The sequence below is a fragment of the Heterodontus francisci genome, chromosome 27 (assembly GCF_036365525.1).
Source record: "Heterodontus francisci isolate sHetFra1 chromosome 27, sHetFra1.hap1, whole genome shotgun sequence".
Taxonomy (NCBI): Eukaryota; Metazoa; Chordata; class Chondrichthyes; order Heterodontiformes; family Heterodontidae; genus Heterodontus; species Heterodontus francisci.
This window is the reverse complement of record NC_090397.1, coordinates 30,148,586-30,173,592: the sequence shown is the minus strand read 5'-3', so window position 1 is coordinate 30,173,592 and position 25,007 is coordinate 30,148,586. Positions and strand designations below refer to the sequence as shown.

General features: G+C 43.4%; 1 protein-coding gene across 14 annotated transcripts in view; it reads left to right on the top strand.

Moving 5' to 3' along the window:
- Positions 1–10,227: 10,227 nt before the first annotated feature.
- The window catches only part of anks1b (ankyrin repeat and sterile alpha motif domain containing 1B), an 831,451-nt gene continuing 816,671 nt past the window's right edge, over positions 10,228–25,007 (top strand). For all 14 annotated transcript variants that reach the window (XM_068059073.1, XM_068059064.1, XM_068059059.1 and 11 more), the window contains exon 1: positions 10,228–10,589. In XM_068059073.1, the coding sequence (XP_067915174.1) occupies positions 10,459–10,589 (131 nt within the window). In that variant the 5' untranslated portion in view covers positions 10,228–10,458. The remainder of the gene's footprint in view (positions 10,590–25,007) is intronic.

Below are 25,007 nucleotides of genomic sequence, written 5' to 3'. Positions count from 1 at the left end.
ACAAAATAAAAATAGAGTATATAATCGGCCATATCGGTAACTGGTTTAACATGTTGTGACCAGTGGAGAAGGGAAACTAGAGAAAGACAGTGCGCTCCTCCAGCCCCGGTCGTAACTTAGCCAAGAACCTGCGTTTATGGGCCACATGTCTCTTACCTGACAATATTAGGCAATGCCTGTCCATCATGTCTCTGCTTCTTGAAAGGCAGTGGCTGAGTTCTGCCAAATGTTGCTGGTCAATCTACAGACAATGTAAAGGAATGGGATGGCTCCTCCCATGAATGCCAAATCACAATAGTATTAAGCCACCTGGTTCTTCCAGGCCACCATAGGGGGCATGTGTCAGGTAAATCAGTATGTAGTTCATTTCTGCACAAAGAAAGTGACTATTGCCATAATTTCCCAGGGAAAACACCTTTATCAGCTTCCAAGGGGAAAACAGACATTAGCTGGAAAGGGCACAGTATACTTCGTGCTTGCAAGTCTTCCCAAAAGCACAGGACACTCTGGATGGGACCCATGTGACCATCAGGACTCCATACACCAATCCCACTGCTTTCATCCAATGAAGAAATTCCAATCCATGAGCGTGTCAGTCATGTCAGACTATGGAAATATCTTCTGTATGTTAATGTCCCGGGGAGTAGTCATGATACTTTCACTCTGCACTAGTTTTAAATCCATGCATGATGGACTTGAGAGATTGAAGACATGGCGGTGGGAGACCAAGGCTATCGTGTGTAGACATTGATGATTCTAAGTGGAAATTCTCACACAGCAACAAAGCACAGATATAAATAGGCTCATGTCATTGCCACACAGAGATACTAAAGCTACAGTTCCATTGTTTATAATAAAAATAAAAACGAGAAATGCTGGAACCACTCAGTAGGTCTGGCAGCATCTGTGGAAAGAGAAGCAGAATTAACGTTTCGGGTCAGTGACCCTTCTTCGGAACTAACAAATATTAGAAATGTCAAAGGTTATAAGCAAGTGAGGAGGGGGTGGGGCAAGAGATAACAAAGGAGGTGTAGATTGGACTAGGCCGCTGATTGGGATGAATGCTCCTCCAGATCCTCCTTCCGCATCACTTCCCTCTGACCCCACCCCTTCTCATCTGACCCCTTGCCGTGTATTCACTATACCCTCAGACCTCCCGCTCTCTGATGCCGGACGTTCTGTACTCAGCAAAGGTCTCAGTTTTATCCCCTTACGTCCCCACCTCAATGAATTTCACGCTCGGCATGACGTTGAGCTCTTCTTCCGTCACCTCCGTCTCCGGGCTCACTTCTTTGACCTCCCCCCAACCAGCAGACCCATTCACCCGCCTCCAGCATTCTCCCTCTACCTGGACCCCTTCCCCTGGCCTCTTACCCGCTCTTGATCTCTTCATTGAAAACTGTTGGCGAGACATTGGACATCTCAATTTCTCCGCGCCCCTCACTCACTCTAACCTGTCCCCCTCTGAACTTGAGGCACTCCGTTCTCTCAGGTCTAACCCCGACATGGTCATCAAACCTGCAGACAAGGGTGGTGCTGTTGTTGTATGGCGTACCGACCTCTACCTTGCAGAAGCTCAATGCCAACTCACAGACACCTCTTCCTACCTCCCTCTGGACCATGACCCCACCACCGAACTTCAAGCCACTGTCCAAAGGACTGTCACTGACCTCATCTCCTCTGGAGAGCTTCCCTCTACAGCTTCCAACCTTATAGTCCCGCAACCCCGGACAGCCCGCTTCTACCTCCTTCCCAAAATCCACAAACGGGACTGTCCCGGCAGACCCATTTTCTCAGCCTGCTCCTGCCCCACTGGACTCATTTCTTCCTATCTTGACTCTATCTTTTCTCCGCTGATCCAGTCTCTTCCCACCTACATCCGTGACTCTTCTGACGCCCTACATCATCTTGACAATTTCCAGTTTCCTGGTCCCAACCGCCTCCTCTTCACTATGGATGTCCAATCGCTCTACACCTCCATCCCCCACCAGGATGGTTTAAGGGCTCTCTGCTTCTTCCTTGAACAGAGGCCCGACCAGTCCCCATCCACCACCACCCTCCTCCGCCTGGCTGAACTTGTTCTCACGTTGAACAACTTCTTCTTCAACTCCACTCACTTCCTTCAAGTAAAAGGTGTCGCTATGGGTACCCGCATGGGTCCTAGTTATGCCTGTCTTTTTGTGGGATATGTCGAGCATTCTTTGTTCCAGTCCTACTCAGGCCCCCTCCCCCAACTCTTTTTCCGGTACATTGATGACTGTATCGGTGCTGTTTCCTGCTCCTGCCCCGAACTGGAAAACTTTATCAACTTTGCTTCCAACTTCCACCCTTCTCTCACCTTTACATGGTCCATCTCTGACACTTCCCTTCCCTTCCTCGACTTCTCTGTTTCCATCTCTGGAGATAGGTTGTCTACTAATATCCATTATAAGCCCACCGGCTCCCACAGCTACCTCGACTACACTTCTTCACACCCTACCTCCTGTAAGGACTCCGTTCCATTTTCCCAGTTTCTCCGTCTCCGACGCATCTGCTCTGATGATGCAACCTTCCATGATGGTGCTTCTGATATGACCTCCTTTTTCCTCAACCGAGGATTCCCCCCCACTGTTGTTGACAGGGCCCTCAACTGTGTCCGGCCCATTTCCCGCACCTCTACCCTCACCCCTTCCCCTCCCTCCCACAACCGCGACAGGGTTCCTCTTGTCCTCACTTTCCACCCCATCAGCCTCCATATCCAAAGGATCATCCTCCGCCATTTCCGCCACCTCCAGCGTGATGCCACTACCAGTCGCATCTTACCCTCCCTTCCCCTGTCAGCATTCCGAAGGGATCGTTCCCTCCGCGACACCCTGGTCCACTCCTCCATTACCATCACCACCTCGTCCCCGTCCCAGGGCACCTTCCCTTGCAATCGCAGGAGGTGTAATACCTGCCCATTTACCTCCTCTCTCCTCACTATCCCAGGCCCCAAACACTCCTTTCAGGTGAAGCAGCGATTTACTTGTACTTCTTTCAATGTAGTATACTGTATTCGCTGCTCACAGTGTGGTCTCCTCTACATTGGGGAGACAAAACGCAGACTGGGTGACCACTTTGCAGAACACTTCCGCTCAGTCCGCAAGCAGGACCCTGAGCTTCCAGTTGCTTGCCATTTCAACACTCCCCACTGCTCTCATGCTCACATCTCTGTCCTGGGATTGCTGCAGTGTTCCAGTGAACATCAACGCAAGCTTGAGGAACTGCATCTCATTTACCGATTAGGCACACTACAGCCTGCCGGACTGAACATTGAGTTCAATCATTTCAGAGCATGACGGGCCCCCCATTTTACTTTTATTTTTAGTTATTTTTTCTTTTTTTCTTTTTTTCTTTTTTACATTTTTTACAACTTTTTTTTTCATGTTTATTTCATTTCATCTTAGTTTGTTCAGTTTGCTTACCCACTGTTTTTTTTTCATGTTTGTACTTGCTGCTGTTCAACCTTCAGTCCGTTAAAACCCTATTTGTACTAATGCTTTGTCTTTCAACACACCATTAACATATTGTTTGCCTTTGCTCCATGACCCTTTGGTCAGCTATGTAGCCTTGTCCAATCTACACCTTCTCCTTTGTTATCTCTTGCCCCACCCCCTCCTCATTTGCGTATAACCTTTGACATTTCTAATATTTGTTAGTTCCGAAGAAGGGTCACTGACCCAAAACGTTAACTCTGCTTCTCTTTCCACAGATGCTGCCAGACCTGCTGAGTGGTTCCAGCATTTCTCGTTTTTATTTCATATTTCCAGCATCCGCAGTATTTTGCTTTTAGTTCCATTGTTTAGATGCTCAGACAGGCTGCTACTCTGCAGTCCTGCCAAAGTCTCCAAGGTCTGATTATATGAACTATTTGCTAATCTAATCTTTCTTTAAATTGCATCCAATGTATTTCTATATGAAACTATTTTTGGCAAATATAGGTAGGAAAATGTAACCAATTCTTACAAATTGCAGTCAGCAGTAGGAACGGATCCACACAAGCTTCCTTGAATGAAAAGTGAAGACTTGACAATTGCACCAAGGAAATCTTATAGTTGTTTTTACAACTATCAAAAGAGACATAGACAATGTTTAGACTTCACTTATATTGTCCTTCATTAATTACTGGAAATGGCACTTGCAGGTTTTACATAAGTTAGCAGTTATTCAGATAATGGATGTTTTCATTGTAACAATTTAGGTTAAATGTTATTTTTCTGTTCTGTTCTAATTTAATGCCTCCTAAATATTTTGTCTCTGTCCTTGTGAAACTAGTTGTAAAGCACATCAGTAGGTTAGCATTCCTCTGGTAAGAAGTAATACAAAGGTACAGATGGAGTTTAGTGCGGCAAATGTTGTCATAGTTCACCCAAGCTGTGAGTCTGCTGAAGAAATCAGGATTTTGACAGTGTTGGCTGCAAAAATGCATCACTTCATTAACAAAGAGACCAGGGCATATGGACAGTGCTGAAGGCAATGTTTGGCTCCACATGGGCTATATCTGCAGATGTCAAAACAGCAACAGACCTTGTTTTCACATTTACTTATCCACTGATTTAATCTGTTCCAAAAACGCCTCCTTTTTCCTTCCTTCCACTTTTCTCCCTCTTTCTGAAGCTATTTAGTGATTACTTAATGCAAGGATTAAGATTGCTTTCTTTGAGGTGTGAGATTGTGCGGGGCATGGATGAAGGAGCAGCATGTATGCAGTGTCTTGGATCTTGTGTTATTTGCAGCTACCTCCCTCTGAGAGATTGCCTCCCATCACTTAACATCAACTGAAGAACTTGTGCTCTGTATTGATTTTATTGCCGGTCTTCTAGCTCGACATGTTCTTCATTCAGACCAGGTTTCTCGTGGTGGTTATTTGGAGATGAAGATGTTGGTGAAAGTAAAGGATTTTGCTTAGTTAATGTTTGATTATACATGAGGGCTGAGGTTCCAACTTTCACCTACTGGTTGGGAGCCTTGCCCATTGACAGCACAAATTGGAGTTTCTGGCAAACACCGCATGGGATTTTTAGAACATTCAAATTAATGGTCAGAAAATCCCCCACAGTCCCCGCAAGTATTTCACATGCACTCCCAGCAGGTGTCACTTCCTTGCTGGAATGTTACTTCTATAAACTTAACAATCATATAATGATAAAAAATTGTCGAAAATGTGAAATTCAGGCCTGAGTTAATTTGTGTTAAAACAACTAGCCAAAAATACTTGCTGTTACTTGCAGAAGTCACATCAAATATTATTGAAATTAATTTTATAACAAATGATAACTGAGATTGCTAAATCTAAAGTAATAAGTGCTTTTATAAAATAGTTAAAAGCTTGTCAGTATTGTGGAGTAAGATGATGGGTCAGGTTATTCCTCTTAGCCCTGCATCAATTTAGAACATAATTTTAAAAAATTGGAAAAGGCCTTTTTGACTGATCTCTACCCTATCTATCTGCCTCTCACCTTCCTTCTAACTCCAGAATCACATTTAATTGTCTCTTCACTCTTTTGTACTGTTTAGTTCAAAGGCCATCTCTGACAACTTATCACATATCTGTTGCACTTGGTTTAGAAATGTGTTCATTCATTATTATACACATTGGGAAAAGATTTCCTCTTTATGTAGCTTTATAAAGTATGGGTTTGCAATTTTGTTATACATGGGATTTATTTTCCTGTAAAAGAAAATAGTCAAAAATCCACCGACATCACTTTTTCGCCTACCATCTTAATGATAGTACCTCTAATTGAAATAGTTTAGTAGTTGTATTTAGGATAATGAAAGATATGTACTATATACAAATGAATCATTGGGACAGAAAAAAGAGCTTGCATTTATATAGCACTTTCACAGATGTCCCAAAGTGCTTTACAGTCAATTATATTTGAAGTGTAGTCACTGTTATGCAGGTAAATGCATCAGTCAATTTTGTGCATAGCAAGATTTCATAAATCAAAATGAAATAAATTAAAGGTTTATCAGTTTTGATTGTGTTGGTTAAGAGTTATATAGTGGCCAGGATATTGGGAGAACTTACCAGCTTTTCTTCAAATACTGACATAGGGTCTCTTATGTCCACCTAAATGGGTAGAAAGCAAAAGACAGCGCTTTTGACAGTGCAGAACTCCTTCAGTAACACTCTGAAATGCAGGCCTAGGATTTTTTAAAAAATGATATTCATCCTTGGGATATGAACATCGCTGGCAAGGCCAGCATTTATTGCCCATCCTTAAATGCCCTTGCGAAGTGGTGGTGAGCTGCCTTCTTGAACCGCTGCAGTCTATGTGTACACCCACAGTGCTGTTAGGATGGGAGTTCCAGGATTTTGACCCAGCGACAGTGTAGGAATGGCGATATAATTCCAAGTCAGGATGGTGTGCGGCTTGGGGTGGAGCTTGCAGGTGGTGGTGTTCCCATGCATCTGCTGCCCTTGTCCTTCTAGGTGGTAGAGGTCACGGGTTTTGAAAGCTTTGTTAAAGTGCTTTGGTGAGCTGCTACTGTGCATCTTGTAGATGGTACACACTGCTCCTACTGTTCATGGGTGATGAGGGGAGTGAATATTTAAGGAGATGGATGGGGTGCTGATCAAGCGGGCTGCTTTGTCTTGGATGGTGCCGAGTTTCTTGAGTGTTGTTGGAGCTGCACCCATCCAGGCAAGTGGAGAGTATTCCATCGCACTCCTGACTTATGCCTGTAAATGGTTAACAGGCTTTGGGGAGTCAGGAGAAGAGTTACAACAGAATTCCCAGCCTCTGACCTACTCTTGCAGCCACAGTGGGCTGAATTTTATCTGCGCGGCGGCACCCTTTCAACTCAGCGGGGTGCCCGCATTTAGCAGCCGCCGCAGAGCCCCTGAGATATTACGTGCGGGGTCTCATTAGCATCACTATGCTGAGCCTCCGCCCCGATATTACATGGGGAGAGGCGGGACATTCGGCCCAGTGAGGGACCCTTTGACAGTTGTTCAGCAGGTGCTGGGGCCCTATTTTAAGCGCCCGAGCACCTGCTTCCTGACAGCTGTCAAATAAATACTTACCTGACTACTGAAGAGTGGGACTGCTGGCAATCTGGCAGCAAAGCAGAAAATGCTGCAGAAATCCAACAGGTCAGGCAGCATCTGTGGAGAGAGAAGCAGAGTTAACTTGTCCAAGTTCACAGACCTGAAAGTTAACTCTGCTTCTCTCTCCACAGATGCTGCCTGACCTGCTGAGTGACCGCCAGCACTTTCCACTTTGCTGCCACATACTTACCCTGCTGTGTCCCAGTGTCCTGTGAAGTTGCGATCCTCTTCTTCCACTCAAGTGTAATATTCCTTCTTGTAGGCATGCCGCACCTGGATGAATAATCGTAATTTTGCACATTCCAGGACGTGAGACTTAAAGAGACCATAAAAGGTATTAGAGGTTTACAGAGAACACACTGACACAAATTGGAATGCACAGGTGTCACAGCAACGTAAATATGTCTTTCACTAAATGTTCCTCACCAACGTGTGTCCTTTTCTCTGTGTGAATGATGTGTGCCAGCATGTAGCGCCAATGTCACATCCCTTTGCACCGTTGGCCCTTCAGGAGAGCCGACGTATGCAATAATATCATTGCTATGCCACCATTACTCATGAGCGTCTCCATGGATGCAGTGACATGGACATTGGCTCAGTCAGCTGCTGCCTCTAATGGTTTACACAGGAATGCTGCAGATGTGGACTGATGCACAGCAGGTGAGCGAGGGTGATGTATGGCTTGCAGAGCTCATGTCATTTCCTAAGGAGCAGACAGCCTTTATCTGATAAGCCACTTCCGTACATCCCTACCTCACTGCTAGCCCTGCGTGCAGAACCTGGGTGATATCTGCCCTCCCATGCGTCTTTCATGTTGTAGGTCCTCATAGTCCAAGGAGGAATCCTGTTGATGTCTCTCCGCATCATGCCAGGTCTGGCCCCTATGGGGTGCACAGTTGTGCAGAGTAGCAAAGAAAGAAGCTGGCCTTTTCGGTCCATAGTACAGGGCATCACCCAATACATCCAGGCATTGGAAACCCTCTTTCAGCATTCCGATCCCCTGCTCAATGGTGGCTCTTGTAGCTCAGTGGCTGGCTTTGTAGCTCTCCTCTTCAGCGGTGGTGGGGTCTCTCACTGGTGTCGGGAGCCATGTCTGCAAGGCTAGCTGGCCATTTCAACACCACCCCCCGCTCTCATGCTCACATCTCTGTCCTAGGATTGCTGCAGTGTTCCAGTGAACATCAACGCAAGCTCAAGGAACAGCATCTCATTTACCGATTCGGCACGGTACAGCCTACTGGACTGAACATTGAGTTCAATAATTTCAGAGCATGACAGGCCCCCCATTTTACTTTTATCTTTAGTTTTTTTCTTTTTTCTTTTATTTTTTGTGTTTATTTTATTTTAGTTTGTTCAGTTTGTTTCTACTGTGCCTACCCATTGTTTTTTCATGTTTGTGCTTGTGGCTGTTCATTTTTTTGTCCATTAACACCCTCTCTGTACCAATGCTTTGTCTTTCAGCACACCATTAACATATTGTTTGCTTTTGCTCCATGACCTTCTGGTCAGCTATTCTGTGTCCTTGTCCTATCAATACCTTCTCTTTTGTTATCTCTTGCCCCACTCCCGCTTTACTTGCTTAAAATCTTCTACATTTCTTATACCTGCCAGTTCTGAAGAAGGGTCACTGACCTGAAACATTAACTCTGCTTCTCTCTGCACAGATGCTGCCAGACCTGCTGAGTTTTTCCAGGACTTTTCTGTTTTTATTTTAAGTATCTATCCCCTTTTGGGGCTGCACAGCAGGATCGAGGCAGATGGGAAGAATTGTCTGCATTGAGAGTATGCTGATAAAACTAGTTTAAATAAACAATTTGTTGTAATTTTGGACAAGAGTCTGAGCCAACCACCAAAACAAAGCCTTAGAAATTAGATCCAATGAAAGATCACACTCAAAAGTTAATCCACACCGTCCTCTTTCAGATGCTGATCCACCTGCTGTACATTCCCAACATTTTCTGTTCTTAAAACATGAGGCTGCCAATTGTTCTGCTAATAATACGGGACAAACGTTTAGTGTGTTCATACGAGGTTCTTCTGTCTACCTTTTAATAGAGCCAATAGTCCAATTAAAATAAACGGCTGATCTGATTGGCTATATTAGTACTGAGTACTGCCTTTCAACTGATCTGATTGGGTTGGAAGGATGTCAACCAATGAACAAAGCTTTTTTTCTTGCAAAACGTTGACAAGTTGACATATAGGGTGGAATGCTGACTTATCAACTTGAAACGCTGTCAGCTTAAAAATCTGATGGCTTACGCATAAGTATGGGGAGACTTGAGAATGCTTTTCATTTGTCCTGATACTTTTTATTTAAATAAAGTAAGAGATACAGGATATAAAGCAAAGAGCATCTGTGTACAGAACACTGACATATCGATACAGTAACCATGTAGAAATTACTGTAACATTACTGTCACCAGAATATCTACAATAGGTTGTACGAATATCATCTGCCAGTAAAGACACAAGGTGAAAAAGTGCCCGCTGTTCCGTTCACAAAGCAAACAATAACTGGAAGGTGTCAAACTACCTTTATGTAGACAAAAGATTCATGTAGATTCAATTTTTCAAACTACGAACAGCTAAAATCACAGAATATGACTGTCAGTATGTAAGGTAGGACTGGGTGTTTATGAAAAAATAAATCAGGAGTAAGTTGAGGTAACAAAACTCAACAGCCAGTTGACAGTCGGATTATTTCGATATCTTTGGTGTGCCACCGTGCCCCACCTGTCTGTCCCACCTTTCCTATACGGGATTCATTGTAACAGCACACATTTTTAAAAATCGTCTGAACTCGTGTGTCATTTATTTTTTTAAATTGCTTGAGCAAAATACATTATTTACATAGTGCGGTTCATTGGCAGTTAAATTATTGGCAGCCTCGGTAATGTGAAACAAAAGACACTATGCGTTACCTGCAAAACACCATAAGCCCAGTGACCCACACAACTTCGCCGATGGTGTGTGTGACAGGGGAGGGTCCGAGGCATTGCTTACTTGTCAGTCACTGCTGCTGCTACACATTGAGTTCAGGGTTGGCGAAACCGCAGTTCACGCCCTGATATGATTGACAGGGGAGGGGGGCTGGCTCTGCGCGAGCCGGGGGAGGGGTGGGGCGGGGCTCGTCGGCTCTGGCGCTTTCCCCGCCGTGTGATAGATAGAGGGGGAGAGCGGGAGGCTCCGGCTCACAGCGCGGGTAGCGGGAGATCTCTCCCTGCCTGTCTGTCTGCACTCTGCTCGCCTGTTTGGAGTTTGCTTCTCTCCAGAGCCGCGCTCTAAACATGATGCTCGGCTCTTTAAGCCGCTGAGCACGCGTTGCCGACAGGAATTTGTACTATTTAATTCTCTTTCCCCTCCCTCCTTTTTTTTGTATTATGGGGAAAGAGCAGGAACTTCTGGAAGCCGCTCGGATTGGGAATGTAGCGGTGGTGGAAAAATTGCTAAGTGGAAAAAAGGGATTATTGGGAAGTGGATCGAGCTCCATCCCACTCTCCAGTCTGCTGAGGTAAGTTAGAGAGATTTCCAGCCTGCATTTTTTTAACCAGTGTGAGAAATGTGCATTTTATTACAGCTTACAGTAATAAACAGAACAAATGGAAACACTTAGCCCAGACTTCAGAATTGTGAAAGATGAAGTGAGACGATTGTGTGTTCCTCTATTTCATATTAGGGTTGATGTTACTTTAGAGGAATGCAGCGGAAGGCTCCTTTTTATTTCAAATGCTGTATTTTGTTCGGTTTATAATGTGGATTCAGTAATCTAAATATGGATAGGCTGCTTGAAAGGCAGTTGCTTTTTTTTCCCCCCAGAAGATAATTTTCCCAGCAAGTTTTGCAGTTTGACGTGTCTGTTGGACGGGGTGATAATATTTGCAGGCTTAAAGCATGTACAGGTGTTAAAGTGATCAAATGTTAAATGTCGAAATGTAAACCGCTTCAGATATGTTTGTAACGAGGGCAGAAAAAGTTCGATGCAGAGTTTATTTTGTCAGTACATTTAAATAGTATTTTCGTGCAAACTATTGGGTTAAATGAAATTTCCCAAAGATGTTTGGACGCTTAATGTCCCTGGAACTGAATATAGATATGTAACTATCTCAAATAGGTCAACATACACACAGGGAAGGAATTTAAAATACTTGGGTGGGAGATGGGCGCTAGGACCAGGCAGTGGAATAATATCACGGAAAAAAAAATCAAGCTGCAGGAGGATAGAGGCTGGCCATTCGAACATCAACCAATAATATCAATATATATTTAAAAAGTCATGCGAAAGATCACACGCTTGTATTCACATTCACTTCTGGTATCGCAATGAGCGTACAGCTCATTTTGGTTTTGAAAGGCGACTTTGTGTTTGGGATGGGAGGGAACAGGACAAAGCCGGCACAGGGAGGTAATTCCTCCTGGCGGCGGTGGTTTGCATTTCATTTATTGTACAATTAAAGAGGGATGGGACACATTGTAACCAGATGAAAGGAGCGCTGTCATTTGGAGATCCCCGTGGCCGTGTGGATTCAGTGGAGATACTCCGTTGCTGTTTTTATTCTGAATCTCGGTTCTCCAACAACCTTGTTCCCTTTCGCTCTGATAAATCGCGCTTCTTGATTGATCGAGAGGGCGACGAAGCCTCATTAACCGATACCGAATGGTGTGTCGTGCTAAAGTTTAACTTGACGTTTTAGCTGGACGTTGGCGGTTTTGTTGGACCAACATTGAACTTTTTAAGTCAAAAGCGACGAACTGGACAGGTTCCTTTCTTTCCGAGAGAAAGTCCTCTTATTTGCATAACATGGCGTTGGTTCAGCGACATTACTGATGGATGTTTGGAATAGCTGGGATAGTTGAATCGGAGTGGTGGTGGTTTATGGAAGAACATAGACACATAACATATAGGCTACATCATCCCAGTGCAATGACGGTCATTTCCCACAGCACCTGCCTACCGCTGACTGACATTGATTTTGATGGATAGTTGTTGAGCCTCTTGTCAATTTGGAGAAACATTAAAAACTGTTCTATCAATAAATATTCTGAATTTTAAAAAAAAACTGGGCTACGATTTGAGATGTTTATGTTTATGAATTTACATAGGTTGTGAGCTAAGAATTCCTGGAACCGCAGGGTACCTATTGGCATGGGCATTTAGATGTATGGGTTCACATTATTTCCACATTTAGTGCTTCTAAAAGGAGAAATGCTCCCATGACTGATATGTTGAGAAATTCTGGATAGGATGGATTAACTCACAAGGAGGTCTTGATTACAAATACATAGATGCTAATCTTTAACTTTTCAGTAACATATTGTGTTGATCACTTGGGAAATAAAATCAACTGTGCCCACATTATAGTTCCTCTTGCTATATTACATGGAGAATAAGGGATACCTAGAAATAGAAGTAAGTCAGTTACCTTATCCTGGACTGTTGAGGTGGCATGATGAACTGAGAGCAGTGCTTGAGAACTTCATAAGCATCTAGACCCAGAATGGCAGTCTTGAAATTGACACCAGTCACCGTCATTATCATATACTAAAGTGAAACTCCAGGGATGAGGGGAGTAGCTGATGAATTATCAGGCAGGACAGGACTCCTTTATATTTGCACTTGGTTCGAAAATCTATTGTGTGTAACTATCCTTGACCACTTGAAACGCCATAGCATACATGGCTATGGGCTAAGTGCTGGAAAATGGAATTAGAATAGGTAGGTGCTTGATGGCCGGCACAGACGCGATGGGCCGAAGGGCCTGTTTCTGTGCTGTATGACTCTTATGACAGTAGGGTTGTTTTGAACAGACAAGTTTATGACAAGTTCTGTATGTTTTTATATTGTATTTGTTGGTTGGCATTTCAAAAACTATCGAAACTGGGCGGCACAGTGGTTAGCACTGCAGCCTCGCAGCTCCAGGGACCCGGGTTTGATTCTGGGTACTGCCTGTGCGGAGTTTGCAAGTTCTCCCAGTGTCTGCGTGGGTTTCCTCCGGGTGCTCCGGTTTCCTCCCACATGCCAAAGACTTGCAGGTTGATAGGTTAATTGGCCATTATAAAATTTCCCCTAGTATAGGTAGGTGGTAGGGAAATATATAGGGACAGGTGGGGATGTGGTAGGAATATGGGATTAGTGTAGGATCAGTATAAATGGGTGGTTGATGGTCGGCACAGACTCAGTGGGCCGAAGGGCCTGTTTCAGTGCTGTATCTCTAAACATCTAAGAAACATTCAATGATCTCAAAATTAGATACAAGCTAGAAGGCAGAAAGTATTGAAAAAAAATTGACGTAGTGTGAGGCATGTATAATTATGTCATCTGCATTACTTTATAATTCCTGGAGTTTGACTTGGTCCATTTTGAAGTATACTTAAATGTTCCAGCATTAATATTTTTGATCACAGTTTGGAAAAATAAGGCATCAGCAGAAGTTGTCAATCCATCTGTCCTTAAAATCTGGTTGACCCTCCAGTACCAAATGATAAATGTCTAACACAATACATGTTTGCATCAAGATGTACATTATTCAGAAAGGAAACTTGGTAGCTCACAGTATAAACTACTGGTGATTCATATATTATGAAAACTGTTTAAACTACAAAACCTTAATTGTTTCAAGTAACTTTAAAAAAAAATGATCATGCAGTGCTTATTCTTTGGCATTGGAATGCATTATCTCATTCATCACAGTGGCCTGTTGATCAACATATTAGCTATTATTTAACAGTCCAGTGTTAAATTGGTCTAATAAATAGTTTTAAGGCTGAAAATTTACTAGAAGATTCGAGTTTGGGAGTTTTTAATTATTGGGAAAACAAGTGCAAGAGCCAGGATTACATGACACTGCTAAGGCTGAGAGGAAAGACGACCAGGTAAAATAAAATGCTAGTTAGGCCACAGCTGGAGTACTGTGTACAGTTCTGGGCACCACACTATAGGAAGGATGTGATTGCACTGGATAGGGTGCAGGGGAGATTCACCAGGATGTTGCCTGGGTTGGGGCACTTCAGCTATGAAGAGAGACTGGATAGGCTCGGGTTGTTTTCCTTCGAGCAGCGAAGGCTGAGGGGGGTGTACAAAATTATGAAGGGCATAGAGAGAGTAGATAGGAAGAAACATTTTCCCTTATCGGAGGTGTCAATAACCAGGGGGCATAGATTTAAGGTAATGGGCAGGAGGTTTAGAGGGGATTTGAGGGAAAAGTTTTTCACCCAGTGGGTGGTTGGAATCTGGAACACAATGCCTGAAGCAGTGGTAGAGGCAGGAACCCTCAACATTTAACAAGTATTTAGATGAGCACTTGAAACGCCATAGTATACAAAGCTGTGGGCCAAGTGCTTGAAAATGGGATTAGAATAGACAGGTGCATGATGGCCAGCACGGACATGATGGGTTGAGGGGCCTGTTTCTGTGCTGTACAACTCTGACTCTAAATAGTGATTAGGTGATGTCAAGGTGTCTAAGTTTGTAGATTGGAGAAGGAAGACAGGGCCATGAGCTGTTCTACAATATTGAAACCGTGGCAAAGAAATAGTACAGTGACTCTTAACTTTAACACAGTGGACACAGGAAATATAGAATGATATTTGCAACTTAAGATGAACAAAAGAGAAAAGTCTCAGGCAGCTGAACATAAGTGTTAATAAAACTATTGAAACAGAAAATGTTGGAAATACACAGGTCAGGCAGCATCTGTGGAGAGGCAAGTTTTTTTCCTGCACAGATGCTGCCTGACCTGAGTATTTCCAGCATTTTCTGTTTTTGTTTCACGTTTCCAGCATCTGCAGTGTTTTGCTTTTGTTATGAAAAAGTTGAGTTATTCAGTCGAGATGAGGGACTGGTTGCCTCTTAGATGACAAACTTTTTTTTGTTGCATCTCATCTCGGAAACTTAGAAATGGGAACAGTATTTAAGTCTGAGAGGGACTTGGACTTAGTGTGGAGCTGAGAAGTTGAAGAAAAATATATGCTTACCACAAAAAAATTGTTGTAGTTTCTTGGCAATGCTAGCAATGGAGATGTGGGAGTTCTATTTGAGATCAGAGGAGAAAGTGGATAAGGGATGCGAACAGTTGAAGGAAAATAAGAGGTAAGCAGTAGTTTTTAGTTTCCATTTGAGAGATTTGAGGAAACCTAGAAGAATTGAAAGTTGGATGTCCGTTTGTTCAGACTGCATTGATATTGGGAGTACTGGAGATTGAAGGTAATTCAAAATAGAAAGTAGGTAAAAACAATGGAGGCGGCATAATGGAGATAAATGAGTCAATACACAAGGCAAAATAATGGCAGCAATCAAGAGCGTAAAGGGATGAGTGAAATTGAACATTGTAATGAGGCAACACGAGAAGGATGAAAGTTTGCAGTATCGTCACTGTTAGTATGGAAAAGAATATTGAAGCATGCTTTAACCCTGCAAAGTGGCCTCCAAAACTTGTAAATCATTGCCAATAAACCTACAGATAAAGATATAAATGTGCATTACTTGATGCTGAGAAAGAGTACTTGCATTTAAATAGCACCTAATTATTCAGGATATCTGTGGTTCAAAGTCTATATGTTACTTTTGAAGTGCATCATTGTTTTTATGTTGGAAGACATTGCAGCCAATTTCTTTAGTGAAGTCCAGTGAACCGCAAATGGTATCTGTGATCAATTAATGTTTTTTCCCGGTGATGTGGCTGAGGGAGGAATGTTGGCCAAGACAATGGGAGACTCCTTGCTATTTAAACAATGTTTTATGATATTTTACATTTACCCAATCAGCGTATCAGCTTAACTTCTTATCCAAAACAAGATATTTCTGACAATGCAGCTTTCCCTTTGTACAGCACTGAAATGTCAGCCTACACATACAAACATATGAATTAGGAGTAGGCTGCTCTGCCATTCAATAAGGTCATGGCTGATCTGATAGTAGCCTTAACTCCGCATTCCCGCCTACCCCCGATAACCTTTCACTTCCCCCCCCCCCCCACCCCCTGCTTATCAAGAATTTATCTACCTCTGCCTCAAAACAATTCAAAGACTCTGCTTCCACCACCTTTTGAGGAAGAGAATTCCAAAGACTCATGACCCTCTGTGAGAAAAAATTTCTCCTCATCTCTGCCTTAAATGGGTGACCCCTTATTTTTGAACAGTGACCCCTAGTTCTAGATTCTCCCACAAGAAAAAACATCCTTTCCACATCCACCCTGTTAAGACCCCTGAGGATGTTATGTTTCAATCAAGTTGCCTCTTACACTTCTAAACTCCAGCGGATACAACCCTAGTCTGTCCAACCTTTCCTCAGAAGACAACCTGCCCCTTCCTGGTATTAGTCTAGTAAACCTTCTCTGAACTGCTTTCAATGCATTTACATCCTTAAATAAGGAGACCAATACTGTACACAGTACTGCAGATGTGGTCTCACCAATGCTGTGTATAACTGTAGCATAACTTCCCTACTTTTGTATTCAATTCCCCTTGCAATAAACGATAACATTATGCCCAAAGATGGATTTAAACCCACAATTTTGACTTGAGGTGAAAGTTTACAAATTCAGCTAAGCTTGCATTATTAGCATGTGTTGTCCAATTTTATCTTTGTAGCTGTAGCAATTGATAGTTACAAATTTTTTTTATATAAAATAAGTCTTAACTGGTGCAAAGTGGTAGGGGACAGAGAATACACTGGGGCAGTAGGAGTGATGTTTTGATATTCGAGAAATTATCAGGAGCCTTTGCTTGGATCCATACAGTGTCATCTGAGTGCTGAATGCTGAGAGTAAAAAAAACAAGTAATCTTCCATTGCTGGCATTCATCAACATGATGAGTACAAACGTTTACCCCAGCCTTCTGACCTCCTCTAAATTAAATTGCTTGTCTTTACCAAACCTGCTGTTTTAATTGGATCGGCAGAAGGAGGAGGTTGATAATCAGAAATCTCCTCCTTCCAATCTGAACTAGTATTATCTGAGGAAATATTATGATGTCTGTTGAAAATTGGCTGTCTGAGGCTTAAACCATATTTGGTCCTAAATGTGTCCTCACGATAACTGCATCTAATCTGATTTTGGCATTTTCAGTGTGAAACAGTGAAATAAAATGACAAATTGAAGCAACAGTGCATAATTTTATTTCAACATGAGTATTAATTTTCTCCAAATAAAAAGGTGATATTTAAAATATGTTTTCATAAATACTCATTAAAAACACGGAAGTTTAAGAGGCTCAGTGGACATAATTGGGAATTTGACTGCCTCTTTTCATCCGCTCCCAGCACCCACGTGATAATTTTAAGGGACTTCTGGAAAATAAAATTATTCATTAAATAAAACTGCTGCAGTATTTTATGTGGTTTTAAGCCATTAAATAAAAATTGAGTGAATAGTACCATTATGATAAGATTCTATTGTGAAAGGCACTGATTTTTAAAACTATTCATTCACGTGATGTGGGCATCACTGGCAAGTCCAGCATTTATAGTCCTTGAGAAGGTGGTGATGCATCACCTTGAACTGCTGCAGTTCAAGGTGAAGGTTCTCCACAGTGCTCTTAAGTTGGGAGTTCCAGGGTTTTGACCCAGCGACAATGAAGGAATGTGAAGATGTGTCCAAGTCAGGTTGGTCTGTGACTTGGAGACCTTGGAAGTAATGGTAGTCCTTAGTGCCCACATGGTATCAAGGAGGAAATAATGGCAGCTTGTCAGAAAGGTACAGCGATAATTCTGGGGGATTTTAACTTGCGTACAGACTGGAAAAATCAGATGGGCAGAGGTAGCCTAGATGAGGAGTACATAGAATGTTTTCGGGATACTTTCTTGAAACAGTACATTCTGGAGCCAACCAGAGAGCAGGCTATACTAGACCTGGTATTGTGCAACGAGATAGGATTAATTAATGAGCTCACAGTTAAGGCGCCCCTAGGTAGTGATCATAATATGATTGAATTTTACATTCAGTTTGAGGGAGAGAAGAGTGGGTCCAAGTCTAGTATTTTAAACTTAAATAAGGGCAATTATGAGGGCATGAAAGCAGAGCTAGCTAAAGTGAACTGGCAAATTAAGTTAAGGGATAGGTCAATAGAGATGCAGTGGCAGACATTTAAGGGGATATTTCAGAATACGCAGAATAGATACATTTCAACGCGAAAGAAAAATTCCAAGGTTGGGACCGCCATCCGTCGTTAACTAAAATAGTTGAAGATAGTCCCAAACTTAAAGAAAAAGCCTATAATTGCACAAAGATGGGAGGCAGATCAGATGATTGGACAGAATTTAAAAAAAAATGCAAAGAATGACTAAAAGATTGATAAGGAAGGTAAAATTAGAGTACGAGAGAAAGCTGGCTAGAAATATAAAGACAGATAGTAAGAGTTTCTATAGATATTTAAAAGAGTGGAGTGAGCGTTGGTCCTGTAGAAAGTGAGTCTGGGGAATTAATAATGGATAATAAGGAGATGGCAAATGAATTGAACAGAGATTTTGCATCAGTCTTCACTGTTGAGGATACAAGTAACATCCCAGTATGAGCTGTAAGTCAGGAAATGGAAGGGAGGGAGGAACTCAAGAAAATTACAATCACCAGGGAAGTGATACTGAACAAATTGTTGGAGCTGTGGGCTGACAAGTCCCCGGGTCCTGATGGACTTCATCTTGGGTGTTAAAAGAAGTGGTTGGTGAGATAGATGATGTGTTAGTTTTAATTTTCCAAAATTTCCTAGATTCGGGGAGAGTTCCATTAGGTTGGAAAATAGTGAATGTAACGCTTTTATTCAAAAAGGGAGGGAGAAAAAGCAGGAAACTGCAGGCCAGTTAGCTTAACATCTGCCTTGGGGAACATGTTAGAAGCTATTAAAGACATTATAGCAGGGCATTTAGAAAAATTCAAGGTAATCAGGCAGAATCAATGTGAATTTGTGAAAGGGAAATCATGTTTAACTAATTTATTGGAGTTCTTTGAGGGAGTTGCATGTGCTGTGGATAAAGGGCAACCAATGGATGTATTGTACTTAGATTTCCAGAAGGCGTTTGATAAGGTACCACATCAAAGTTTATTGTGGAAAATAAAAGCTCATGGTGTAGGGGGTAACATAATGGCATGGATAGAAGATTGGCTAGTTAACAGGAAACAGAGAATAGGCATATATTGGTCATTTTCTGGTTGGCAAAATGTGACGACTGGTGTGCCACAGGGATCTGTGCTGGGGCCGCAACTTTTTACAATTTTATATAAATGACTTGGATGAAGGGACCGCAGGTATGGTTGCTAAATTTGCTGATGACACAAAGATAGGTAGGAAAGTAACTTGTGAAGAGGACATAAGGGGGCTACAAAGGGATATAGATAGGTTAAGTGAGTGGGCAAAGACCTGGCAAATGGAGTACAATGTGGGAAAGTGGGAAATTGTCCACTTTGACAGGAAGAATAAAAAAGAAGCATATTATCTAAATGGTGAGAGATTGCAAAGCTCTGAGATGCAGAGGGATTTGGGTGTCCTAGTGCATGAATTGCAAAAGGTTAGTATGCAGGTACAGCACGTAATTAGGAAAGCTAATAGAATGTTATCGTTTATCGCGAAGGTGAATTGAATCCAAAAGTAGGGAGGTTATGCTTCAGCTATACAGGGCATTGGTGAAACCACATCTGGAATACTGTGTACAGTACTGGTTTTCTTATTTAAGGAAGGATGTAAATGCGTTGGAGGCAGTACAGAGAAGGCTTACAAGACTAATAGCTTGAATGGACTAATAGCTTGAATCTTATGAGGAAAGATTGGACAGGCTAGGCTTGTATCCGCTGAAATTTAGAAGAGTAAGAAGCGACTTGATTGAAACATATAAGATTCTGAGGGGTCTTGACAGGGTGTATGTGGGAGAATCTAGAACTAGGGGTCACTGTTTATAAATAAGGGGTTGCCCATTTAAGACAGAGCTGAGGAGAAGTTTTTTCTGAGAGTCGCGAGTCTTTTGGAATTCTCTTCCTCAAAAGGCAGTGGAAGCAGAGTCTTTGAATATTTTTAAGGCAGAGGTAGATAGATTCTTGATGAGCAGGGGAGTGGAAGATTATTGGGGGTAGGTGGGAATGTGGAGTAATTCGTTCAGCCGTGAACTTATTGAATGGCGGAGCAGGCTTGAAGGGCCGAGTGGCCTACTCTGGCTCCTAGATCATATGTTCGTTTTGCCCTTTTTAGGCGGTAGAGGACATGGGTTTGTGAAGTGCAGTCAAAGAAGGCTTGAGTTGTTGTGGCCACGTGTTGGTGGAGGGAGGGAATGTTTAAGGTGGTGGATAGGAACATAGGAAATAGCAGCAGGAGTAGGCCATTTGGCCCCTTGAGTCTGCTTCGCCATTCAACTGGATCATCGCTGATCTACCTCAATGCGGTATCCCCATATCCCTTGATATCTTTAATATCCGGAAATCTATCAACCTCTGTCTTGAATATACTCAATGACTGAGCCTCCAGAGCCCTCTGGGGTAGAGAATTCCCAAGATTCATCACCCTCCGAGTGAAGGAATACCTCCTCCATTTAAGTCTTAAATGACTGCGTTATTCTGAGAATGTGTCCCCGGTTCTAGACATCCTGCATCAAGCCTGTAGAGCTCTGTAAGAATTTTGTATTATTCAATGAGATCACCTCTCTTTCTTCTAAACTCCAGAGAATGCAGGCCCAGTTTCCTCAATCTCCCATCATAGGAGAATCCTGCCATCCCAGGAATCAGTCTGGCGAACCTTGGATGGAGTGCTGATCAAGTGGGGTGCTTTGTCCTGGATGCAGTCTAGCTGCTTGAGTATTTTTTTTGCAGCTGCACTCATCCACGTTGGGAGAGTTTTCCAGATCACTCCTGACTTGTTCCTTGTAAGTGGTGGAAAGGCTTTGGGGAGGTGAGTCATTTTCCAGAGAATACTCAGCCTTTGACTTGCTCTTGTAGTCAGTTTTTATGTGATCCAGTTGAGCTTCTTGATAATGTTGATCTCCAGGATGTTGATGGTGGGAAATTTGGTGATGGCAATGCCACTGAATTTCAAGGTGAGGTATTTAGATATGCTCTTTTTGGAGATGGTCATTGCCTGGCACTTGTGTGACATGAATGTTGCTTGCCACTTATCAGTCGAAGCCTGAATGTTGTCCGCGTCTTGCTGCATGTGGGCATACATAACTCTTATCTCAGAACTTGCGAATGGAACTGAACACCAGTCATCAACGAACATCCCCATTTCTGACCTCTATGATGGAGGGAAGGCCATTGATGCAGCAGCTGAAAATGGTTGGGCCTCGAACATTACCCTTAGGAACTCCTGCAGTGATGTATTGGGGCTGAGATGATTGGCATCCAACAACCACAACCATCTTTTGAACTAGGTATGACTCCAGCCAATGGAGAGCTTTCCCACCCTCCAATTCCAATTGATATCAATTTTGCTCAGGCTCCTTTGTGTGGCACTTGGTCAAATGCTGCCTCGCTATCGAGTGCAATCACACTTAGCTCACCTGGAATTCTTGTCCATGTTTGGACCAAAGCTGTAATGAGGCCTGGTGCCATGTGGTATTGGCAGAAGCCAAAAGGAGCATTGACAAGCAGGTTATTGATGAGTAAGTTTGATAGCACTGTTGGCAGCACCTTCAGTAATTTTGCTCATGATTGATGGGGCAATAATGAGTTTGATTGGATTTGTTCTGCCTTTTTGTGGGCAGGAGACACCCAGGCAGTTTTTCACTTTGTTGAGTTGATGCCCGTGTTGTAGTTGTACTGGAACAGCTTGGGTAGAGGTGCAATTAGTTCTGCAGCATAAGTCTTCACTACAGCTGGGATGTTGACAGGACCCATGCCTTTGCTGTATCTGTTGCCTTCAGCCGTTTCTTGATATCGAGTAGAGTGAATCAAATTGGCTGAAGACCGGCATCTCTGAAGGTAGGAGGAGGAGGCTGATATGGATCATCTACTTGGCACTTCTGGCTATGGATAGTTGTGAACACTTCAGCACTGGCTTTTGCACTCATCTGCTGGGCTCTGCCATCCTTGAGGATGGAACCACCCGTTAATTGTTCAGTTGTTGACCCCCATTCATTACTGGTTGTGGGAGGCTTTGTGATCCTTTGTTTGTGGGATCACTTTTAGCATGATGCTTTCACTGTTTAGTATGCACATAGTTCGGTGTTGTAGCTTCACCAGGTAGGCATCACATCTTAAGGTATGCTTGGTGCTCCTCCTGGCATGCTCTCCTACATTCCTTATTGAACCAGGGTTGGTCCCCTAGCTTGCTGCTGATTGAGGGATAAACCAGGCCATGAGATTACAGATTGTGGTGGCATACAATTCTGCTCCAGTGTGCCTCATGGATGCCCAGTTATGAACTGCTAGTTCTGTTCTGAATTTATCATGTTTAGCATGGTGGTAATGTCACACAACACAATGGCATTCTCCGTGTGAAGATGGAACTTCATCTCCACAAGCTGGTCACTTCTACCAGTACTGTCATGAACAGATGCACTTGCGACAGGTAGATTGGTGAGGTTGAGGTCAAGTGGAGTTTTCACTTTGGCTCATCACTGCAAGTCCAGTCTGATAGTGATGCCGGTCAAAGCTCAGTCATTAGTGGTGCTACCGAGTCACTCTTGATAATGGACATTGAAGCCCCAACCAGTGCTTCCTTAAATTTAGTTGTGCATGGCCCCTTTTAAATTTTTTTTTGCGTGGCTGCTGTGCATTATTAATCAGAGAACAAGGCCTACACTGTACCTTTCGGGTGGTCGCGTAGCTTAATGGGAATGTTGTCCCTCACCCAGAGTACATGAAGTCAGGCTTCCTCCTGTAGAGGACATGGTGAATCAGTGAACTGATTCATCAGCTGATGGATGGTGGTAAACAGCAGGAGGTTTCCTTGCTCATATTTGACTTGGTGCCTTGAGACTTAAGGGGTCCAGAGCCAATGTTAAGGAATCCCAGGACTACTCCCACCTGACTGTATGCCACTGTGGTGCCACCTCTGTTGGCTCTGCCCTGAAGGTGGGATGGTGGTGGAGGAATCTGGGATGTTTATTTATTGGTATAATTCTTTCACATGCGTTCAAGTCCTCTGAAGAAGGAATTTTCCTCCACACAAGATCAGGGGGCAGGTTGTTCAAACTTGCCCGTCGAAGAGCGAAGTCCAAAGTACGGAAAGTCCTCATCAGGGAACTCCTCTTTGCTGACGATGCTGCTTTAACATCTCACACTGAAGAGTGCCTGCAGAGTCTCATCGACAGGTTAGCGGCTGCCTGCAATGAATTTGGCCTAACCATCAGCCTCAAGAAAACGAACATCATGGGGCAGGACGTCAGAAATGCTCCATCCATCAATATTGGCGACCACGTTCTGGAAGTGGTTCAAGAGTTCACCTACCTAGGCACAACTATCACCAGTAACCTGTCTCTAGATGCAGAAATCAACAAGCGCATGGGTAAGGCTTCCACCGCTATGTCCAGACCGGCCAAGAGAGTGTGGGAAAATGGTGCACTGACACGGAACACAAAAGTCCGAGTGTATCAAGGCTGTGTCCTCAGTACCTTGCTCTATGGCAGCGAGGCCTGGACAACGTATGCCAGCCAAGAGCGACGTCTCAATTCATTCCATCTTCGCTGCCTCCGGAGAATACTTGGCATCAGGTGGCAGGACCGTATCTCCAACACAGAAGTCCTCGAGGCGGCCAACATCCCCAGCTTGTGCACACTACTGAGTCAGCGGCGCTTGAGATGGCTTGGCCATGTGAGCCGCATGGAAGATGGCAGGATCCCCAAAAACACATTGTACAGCGAGCTCGCCACTGGTATCAGACCCACCGTCCAAGTCTCCGCTTTAAAGACGTCTGCAAACGCGACATGAAATCCTGTGACATTGATCACAAGTCGTGGGAGCCAGTTGCCAGCGTTCGCCAGAGCTGACGGGCAGCCATAAAGACAGGGCTAAAATGTGGCGAGTCGAAGAGACTTAGTAGTTGGCAGGAAAAAAGACAGAGGCGCAAGGGGAGAGCCACCTGTGCAACAGCCCCGACAAACAAATTTCTGTGCAGCACCTGCGGAAGAGCCAGTCACTCTAGAATTGGCCTTTATAGCAACTCCAGGCGCTGCTTCACAAACCACTGACCACCTCCAGGCGCGTATCCATTGTCTCTCGAGGTAAGGAGGCCCAAAAGAAAGAAAGAATAATTCTGAGTATATTGGGTTTGATGAGTCTGTGGGACAACTTTCCCAGTTTTGACACAAGTCCCCATATAATCACTAAGGAGGTGTATGCAGGGCCAACTGGGCTAAGTTTGCCTTTATTTTGTCTGATTCCGATGCTGAAGTTGACCGGTGGTTTGCCAGGTTTTGTTCTTGTGTTTTTGTTGCAGTTTGATACATGTGACTGGCCTACTCGGCCTATTAAGAGGGCAGTTGAAAATCAACCACATTGTTGTGGGTCTGGAGTCACATGTAGGCCAGACTGGGTAAGGGCGATAAGTTTCTGTCCCTAAAGGACACCAGTGAACCAGTTGGGCTTTTATGACAATAACTTCATGGTCAACATTACTGATGCTTTTTATATCTGATTTATTCACAAGATGCCACGGTAGGATTTGAACTTGCGTCTCCAGATTATTCGTGCAGGCCACTGGATTACTAAACCAGTAACCCAGTGACTGTTCTGCCGCGCCCACCGATTGTGTCTTGATTTTAACAATAAAACCCCAGACACTTAAATGGATGGGACAGAACACCATACGGCATTCCAAGTAAGGAGCTACTCAGATTAGTCTCTTGGGAGACTTTTAAAAGGAAATATACTATGCTTTTTGCTTAAAAACATTGCATTTTAAACCTCAAAGAAAACAAAGAAGAAAATGTAAAGCAACATATATTTAGGATTGTTTGAAATTTAAAAGCAATACTCGGGGTTAAAACTATTAGCCATAATGAGCTTCTGTGTACTTTGT